Genomic DNA, 7,199 nt, shown 5'->3' with positions numbered 1-7,199 from the left:
AGTCTTAAAGCCTTCATAGTGTAGAAGAAGAAGAGATTGGATTTATATCCCGCCCTTTACTCGGAGTCTCAGAGCGGCTTGCAAACTCCTTTCCCTTCCCCTCCCCACAACAGACACCCTGTGAGGTAGGTGGGGCCGAGAGAGCTCTGAGAGAACTATCCATGAGAGAATGACTCTGACAGAACTATGGCTTGCCCAAGGTCATCCAGCAGCTGCAAGCGGAGGAGTGGGGAATCAAACCCGGTTCTCCCAGATTAGAGTCCGCGCACTTAACCACTACACCAAACTGGTTTAAGAGTGGCAGACTCTGATCTGGAGAACCGGTTCAATCTCCGGCATCTCCAGTAAAAAGGACCAGGCAATAGGTGATGTGAAAGATCTCTGCCTGAGACCCTGGAGAGCCGCTGCCAGTCTGAGTAGACGATACCAACTTTGATCAACTGATGGTCTGATTCAGTATAAGGCAGCTTCATGTGTGTTCATGTGGGAAGGGAAGACTATTGTAAGATGCTTTAAGACTCCTTAAGGTAGAGAAAAGTGGGGTATAAAAACCATTCTTATTCTTCTTCCTGAAAGTAAGAACCAGCAATTTGAATCGTGCCTGGAAACAGATGGGCAGCTAGTGCAGATCTTTCACCATAGGCGTTATATGATCCCTGTATCTAGTTCCTGACAATAGCCACATTTCAAACCAACTGAAATTTCTGGACGGTCTTCAAAGGCAGCATAATGTTAAGTGCATTATAGCCATCTATCCTGGATGTTATCAGAACGTGGATCACTGTGGCCAGATCTTGTTTTTTGAGGGGTAGCTGTAACTGGTAAAAGATTGCCACAGAGAAGATCTGAGAGTCCAGCTGTATGCCAGGAGCACCAGATTACAGAACTCCACGAAGGTCAGGGGGTGCCCCGCCCCACTCTGCAACAGCCTGGCTTCCCTTGAAGGACCTTTTTGCAGCGATCAAGTGTTACGTTAGTTAAGAACCAGGGATTCAGTGCTTACCTTGTCTCTGTTCGAACCACCAAAAGCTGAGCATGTTCTTTTACATCAGCTTTGGATTTGGAGTCCCTGTGCACAGATGTTTAACAAGCCGAGATTGGCCTGGCTCAGCTTCTGGTCTAGGTTCAAGGAATAGTAGGTGAGATATGGTAGGCTCTCCAGATTGAAGGAAAGCAGCATAGCATATTTGGAAAGGAGAGATTTAGAGAATGCATTTTGAATCTCTAGGCATATGAATTTATAACCCGTTTTGTCAGAGCAATGGTCTAGAAGGAGTTAACGTGCTTCTTGGGATCAAGAGTACAGCTCAGCATCTCATTGTCTTTATTGCTCATTCAGTCACTTGCAAGGGTTAACAGTGTATAGCTTCTTGTTCCTCACAATCTTTGAAAGGTAATGAGCAGAGCATAAATCCGGGATTTCTCACAGATCCAAATTGCTGAACTGTCATGTTTATTATTTGCTTGTCTTATAGCCTGCAAGGTAGATTATAACTGTCAATGATATCTGCCCCAAACTGCTCAGTCCCCTCGCTTTCTGGCAAACTGTGAATATAAACTGTTTGAGTTACTCCCCTGCTGTTAGTTTTTTAGACAGAAGTATTACAGCCGTTCTGTGTCTCCTTGCCTCCAGAACTGTTCTACACTGAGCGCGCTCATGTCCGAACACTGAAGGTTCTTGATCAGATCTTCTACCAGCGTGTGTCTCGCGAAGGGATCTTGCCTCCCTCTGACTTGAAGAATATATTTTCGAATCTGGAGGAAATCCTTCAGCTCCATGGTGAGTGAGGTCACCTGGGTCAGTTTTCCTGTCTGCTAATTTAAAAGGGTATTGACGGGATGAACCAGCATCTGGCACCATTGCACCAAACTGAAACTAACCCCAAAGCAGTGGACACTTCCGTGCCACTCCTTAGGCAGACAACCTAAGACAACAACTGTCTGAAACAGTTTTCACCGCAAAGGATGCCTGTCTTTAGGCCTGTCAGTTCACTGGTTCCCCCACATGTTATCTAGTTTCCTCTGTCTTGTGTATGTGCAGCCTGCACATATTTCCAAACCTGTACTCAAAACTACCCTGTGATTGCTAACAATGAAAACAGTGTACAGTGAGAACACAGTATGCATCTCTGGATATCTCTGTAAAGCAGGCTTTCAAGCTATGTAGAATAGCCGAGCCGAAAAACCTGAAAAATACCTTAGCTGTATTTTTCAGGTATTATTTAAGCAGAAAACAGATCCAGAGAAACTGATCAGCTACCAGTATAGCAGAGCCCAAATAAAAGCCGATTTTTTCCCGGCTTTTATTCAGGGATACGCAGCTATACCGAGGATCAGCTGGGGCGGCAGGAAGCTGAGAGCTCCATGCCGCCTCGGCTAGGGCTGGTTCCTCTTGCAGCTCAGTTTAAACCAGCCTGCAGGAGGAGCCAGCCCCAGGTGAGGTGGCATGGAACTCTCAGCTCCCGCTGCCCCAGCTGATCCTCTCTTGCAGCTTGGTTTAAACCGAGCTGCAAGAGGAGCCAGCCCAAGATTGGCCAGGGTGGTAGGAGCTCAGAGCTCCCCACTGCACACAGATCTTGGGGCCAGCTTCTCCTGCAGCACAATTTAAACCACGCTGGCAGGAGAAGCTAAGCCAGCTCAGAGTTGGGCTGGCTTTTGGGGGGGGGCATTTTTCTTCTTGGGTCTGTTAGACACCCCCCCCCCCCCATTTTTCTTTACAAACCTGGATCCGAATACCATACCTGTATCTGGGATTTTTTGAAAATATTGACATTTTTCAAGTCCAATAGACCCGGACTGAAAAATGCCTCCTGCTCCTCCTGCTCCTCCTCCTTCTTCTTCTTGTCCCCTAATGTAGAACATCTGTCTCCAGACAATCAGAGGCAGCTTCTTACAGAATCAACAGCAAATAAATGAATTGTGTTTGTAGAATAAAGTGGACTGGTTTTGCAAAATGTTGATTTAATATAAATCTGGGATTTTTCAGAATTCAGGACTATATATTTTGTTTCCTTGGGAGTCATATAGGGGCAAGAGGAGTATGTATGTTGCCCCACCCTTGCAGAAGGACAGCTAAAGCTGATGCTGGAAGGCTGAAGCCTGAATGTTAGAGTAGTCTGGGGGTGATTTCAGCCTCCTCCGGCATGTTCTGTGGGATGAATGAAACTTTTCTGTTCCCCTCCTGTTTGGGCAGTTCCGTGCACCCAGTGAGGTTATCAAACCTTGATTCCCTATGCTGTCTTGGGTTGTCATAGTAATGGGGGGAGAAAATCCCTGTGGGGAGGGGAGTCAGTGAGTGAGAGAATGGGACCTTTGCTTTAGAAGTCATAACTTTCCTTGCAAGATGTACCTCCTCTCCCTCTTTACCAGGGAAAGGTGTCCTTGAGAGCTTTTTGGTACCAGCTTGAGCAGTAGATAACCAAGCCATATATTTTCCACTTGATTGAGATGGCAGTGCTAGGCGTGGCACGTTTGAATGACGTATGCTTGGGGAAGGAAGGGGCTTTTGTTTGATTTTCCTATAATCTTGTACCCACCAAAACTCTTTAGCTCTAACACAAGTGATGTTCTGGATCACGCATACATCTTATCACTGCCAAAGAGAGAGTTGTTGAGAGTAACTTGACCGGGGATCTGACAGAGGGTGAGGTATATATTGGACATGGGCCTCTGTGTGCAATTCTGGCCCTGAAGGAGCTCACGTGCCATAGGGGGGTCATCAGAAGAATTGATGCAGTGGCCCCACATCCGGCCTTGCTGCTAACTTCCTCTCCCTCTTTCTTTTCTTTGCTGTTTAGCTGGGTTGAATGAGCAGATGAAAGCAGTGCGAAAAAGGAACGAGACATCCGTTATTGATCAGATTGGAGAGGACTTGTTAACTTGGGTAAACGGAATTTTGTTCACCACTACCCCCATGTTTCCTTCTGAAAACTGAAATTTTTCTAAGGGGGAAAAAGTTTGGGACGGAAACAGCCACAGATCAGCCTTGCCAATTTGTCTTGTCTGAGAACTTATTATCTGAAAATGTTCATTTCTAAAAGAATGACATTGAGCCGGGGGAGTCACAGCTGGAGAAGATGAAGGGAGGTCAGCACGGTGCACACATTTCATTTCTGTCTGAAGTATTTGTGCAACTGAGTGCTTTTTCTTTTTCTTTAAAAAAAAAAATCAATTAACAACAAATGAATGAGTCATTTACCTTAAAGGTGACCTGCAAGAGGGGAAGTTGTTTGTTTATCCAAGTTGTCAGTAAGGTTAAGGGAGAATTTTGATCTGATGGGGGAGACCAGGGGAAAATAACCAATTTAGACATTTTAAGGCTGTGCTCCTGTTGGGTGTGTGTGACTCCCTTTTCTTCCAAGAAAACTAATTTATGTCAAAGATTTGTTATGCCACCTCTTCAAACTTCCTTGAGGCACCTCACAACCAAACACAGTAAAAAGCCCCCAGTAAAAACATAGAACAATCCAAATGAATAAAAACGATACCAATGCCAACAGCCAATAAAAGCAATCCAGGGCACAACAGTAGACACAAAGGAGCAGTATAAAATGATATTGATAAAACAATCCTCGAGTTAGGAGCAGACCATCAAGCATCTAAAAAGATGGAACCTTTTAGTTAAAAGCCCAGGCAAAGGGCGATGTTTTGGCTGGTGCCTAAAGGTGACTAGACTAAATACCAGCTGAGCCCCAAAGGGCAGTGCTCCCTCTAAGCTGTGGAGTCTTGTGAGCAAAAACTGGTCTTTGTGAGCTCCTGACAGTAAAGTTGTGAGCGAGCGATTTGGCTACTGCATAAATTAGTTTGCTCTGGAGCCATCCTTCCTGAGCTAAGGCAAAAATCTGTGAGCCGGAGGCTAAAAAACTGTGAGCTAGCTCACACTAACTCAGCTTAGAGGGAACAATGCCAAGGGGTATAGTTTAAAAATGATGCTCAGTCTCCAATCCTTAAACAAGACTTTGTAAGTAGGAGTGCTGGATAATGGGAAATGTACTCATGATCAATGCTCCCTCTAAGCTGTGGAGCCTTGTGAGCAAAAATTCTACTTTGTGAGCCGCTGGCATTAAAGTTGTGAGCGAGCAATTTGGCTGCTGCATAAATTAGTTTGCTCTGGAGCCATCTTTCCTGAGCTAAGGCAAAAATGTGTGAGCCAGAGGCTAAAAAACTGTGAGCTAGCTCACACTAACTCAGCTTAGAGGGAACAACTGCTCATGACGGCGTTCAGGAAGCTACAGCTGTTCTAAGCGTACCGTGATTCCACTGAAAAATTGGTCTGTGCCCTTTTCTGAGCATACGTTGATCCGATTTTATAAGTTACAGTTAGGAAGTTCACAGGAGTCTCTGGGGTATCGCATGTGGTCTTCATTTTGAGGATCCAGAATTTAACCCACTACCCGAATCCCTGGTCTTAAATTTCTTACCAACATGACTGAACAGAATTAGAAAGTGGTGGTAAGGACTACATGAGGTTCTCACTGGATGTGCTGGCCAACCCCGTTGTGGGTCTGTCATTGCCTCCAAACTGTAGAGCAGCATCCATACATGCTGGTTCTGGTGCTGCCGTTTAATATTCCATGCGCGTGCCACTCTGACATTTGGTTTCCTTGGATTCACGTCTCAGTTCAGTGGAGCAGGGGAGGAGAAATTGAAGCAAGCCACCGCCACCTTCTGCAGCAACCAGCCCTTTGCTCTGGAGGTAATCAAGTCACGGCAGAAGAAAGACTCGCGCTTCCAGACTTTTGTCCAGGTAAGTCCTATCAGCTATTAGAACTGGTTGCCCAGGATGGGTCCTAGAAAAACAGTGAAGCTGCAGATGAGGACAAAGTGATGGATTATTTCATTGTCTTTGTCTGTTACTTCTGAGCAGAGAGTCTTAATCCTGAGCATTATGGGAAATGCACCATATTGTAGTCCAGGCCAACTGAGCGCTGATCTGTACTCCTGTAGTGCACTAACAGGTAACCTTTCTTCCAGGATACCCTCAACCAGCAACTAATTAAACATAGCCAGCACTTTATGAATTGTTCATAATTGAACTGTTTTTAGATGATTGTATGTGGATTTTGTAAGGAGCTGCGGTGGCTCAAGTGGTTAAGACGCTGAACTGCAGGCTGTGGAAGGTCGGTAGTTCAGCAGTTCGAGGCCCAGGTTGCCGCATGACGGAGTGAGCTCCCGTCTCTAGTTCCGGCTCCTGCCAACCTAGCAGTTCGAAAGCAAGACATTGCAAGTAGATAAAGAGGTACCACTTCGGTTGGAAGGGAACAGCGTTCCGTGCGCCTTGATGTTTAGTCATGCCGGCCACATGACCAAGGAAACGTCTTCGGACGGCGCTGGCTCTTCGGCTTTGAAACGGAGATGAGCACCGCAGCCCTAGAGTCTGACTCGACTGGCTTTCGAGCAAGGGAACCTTTACCTTTATGTGGATTTTAATTGTTATTTATGTATTAATCAGTGTAAGCATTCCTGACAGGCCTGTAGCTACCACAGGGCCTGGCCCCCTAGCGGTTTTTATGGACTTCCCTCCCCAAGCCTCGGCTCCCCCACCCCCCAGGCCCCTTCACCCCGATTGCATGTTGGCCTGTCAGCGGGGAAGATAAGGGCAGCACAAGCAGTAGCGGTGGCAGCACAGAAAGCAGAGAGCAGCCCGGACAGGCAGCGAGCATCTCAGGCTCCCACCAGATGCTCACCGTGCCACCCCCTCAGCAGCAGGAAAGCCAGGCCAGGCAAGGAGGCAGGCAGGCGCTTCCTCTGGCCCCAGCCAGGTGCGGGGTACAAATTAAATAAATAAATACTTACATAGGCTCCCACGCTCACTGTGGTTCATAGTCAGCCATGTGAGCTGTCAGAGACCCTCATTGTGGGCTAGAGTACCTCACTCAGACAGTACTTGGTCTTCCGAGTTTCTAAAACAAAACTTGGAGAGGAGAGCTCTTATAGCTGTTTTCTGTGACTAGTGAACTAGAAAAGGCATACTACTCCAGGCAAAGAGGAAGGGAGCCGGACTTGGTCCATCCTTCCTTCACAGAGGAAAAGCCCTTGCAGCCGTTGTCTAGGGTCCCTCGCTGTCTGAGAACCGGCAGCATTTTGAAAGCATCATCGTGTCCTTTCTCCAGTATGCAAGGGACTAAGATGTCTCCTCTTGAGTCAGTGACTGAGATTGATTGCCGATGATAGTGCATCCCCGCGAAGTAATGAGGGAA

At 46.7% G+C, this 7,199-nt stretch overlaps 1 protein-coding gene across 1 annotated transcript in view; it reads left to right on the top strand.

Moving 5' to 3' along the window:
• ARHGEF12 (Rho guanine nucleotide exchange factor 12) overlaps positions 1–7,199 on the top strand; it is a 140,424-nt gene that overhangs the window by 104,802 nt on the left and 28,423 nt on the right. Inside the window, exons 26-28 of the mRNA XM_015408614.1 lie at positions 1,634–1,780; positions 3,798–3,883; positions 5,621–5,746. Of these exons, the coding sequence (XP_015264100.1) occupies positions 1,634–1,780; positions 3,798–3,883; positions 5,621–5,746 (359 nt within the window). The remainder of the gene's footprint in view (positions 1–1,633; positions 1,781–3,797; positions 3,884–5,620; positions 5,747–7,199) is intronic.

The sequence above is a fragment of the Gekko japonicus genome, unplaced genomic scaffold, assembly GCF_001447785.1.
Source record: "Gekko japonicus isolate JY-2015 unplaced genomic scaffold, Gekko_japonicus_V1.1 scaffold1744, whole genome shotgun sequence".
NCBI lineage: Eukaryota > Metazoa > Chordata > Lepidosauria > Squamata > Gekkonidae > Gekko > Gekko japonicus.
Note: the sequence above shows the minus strand (reverse complement) of the source record. Positions and strands in the feature narration are given on the sequence as shown.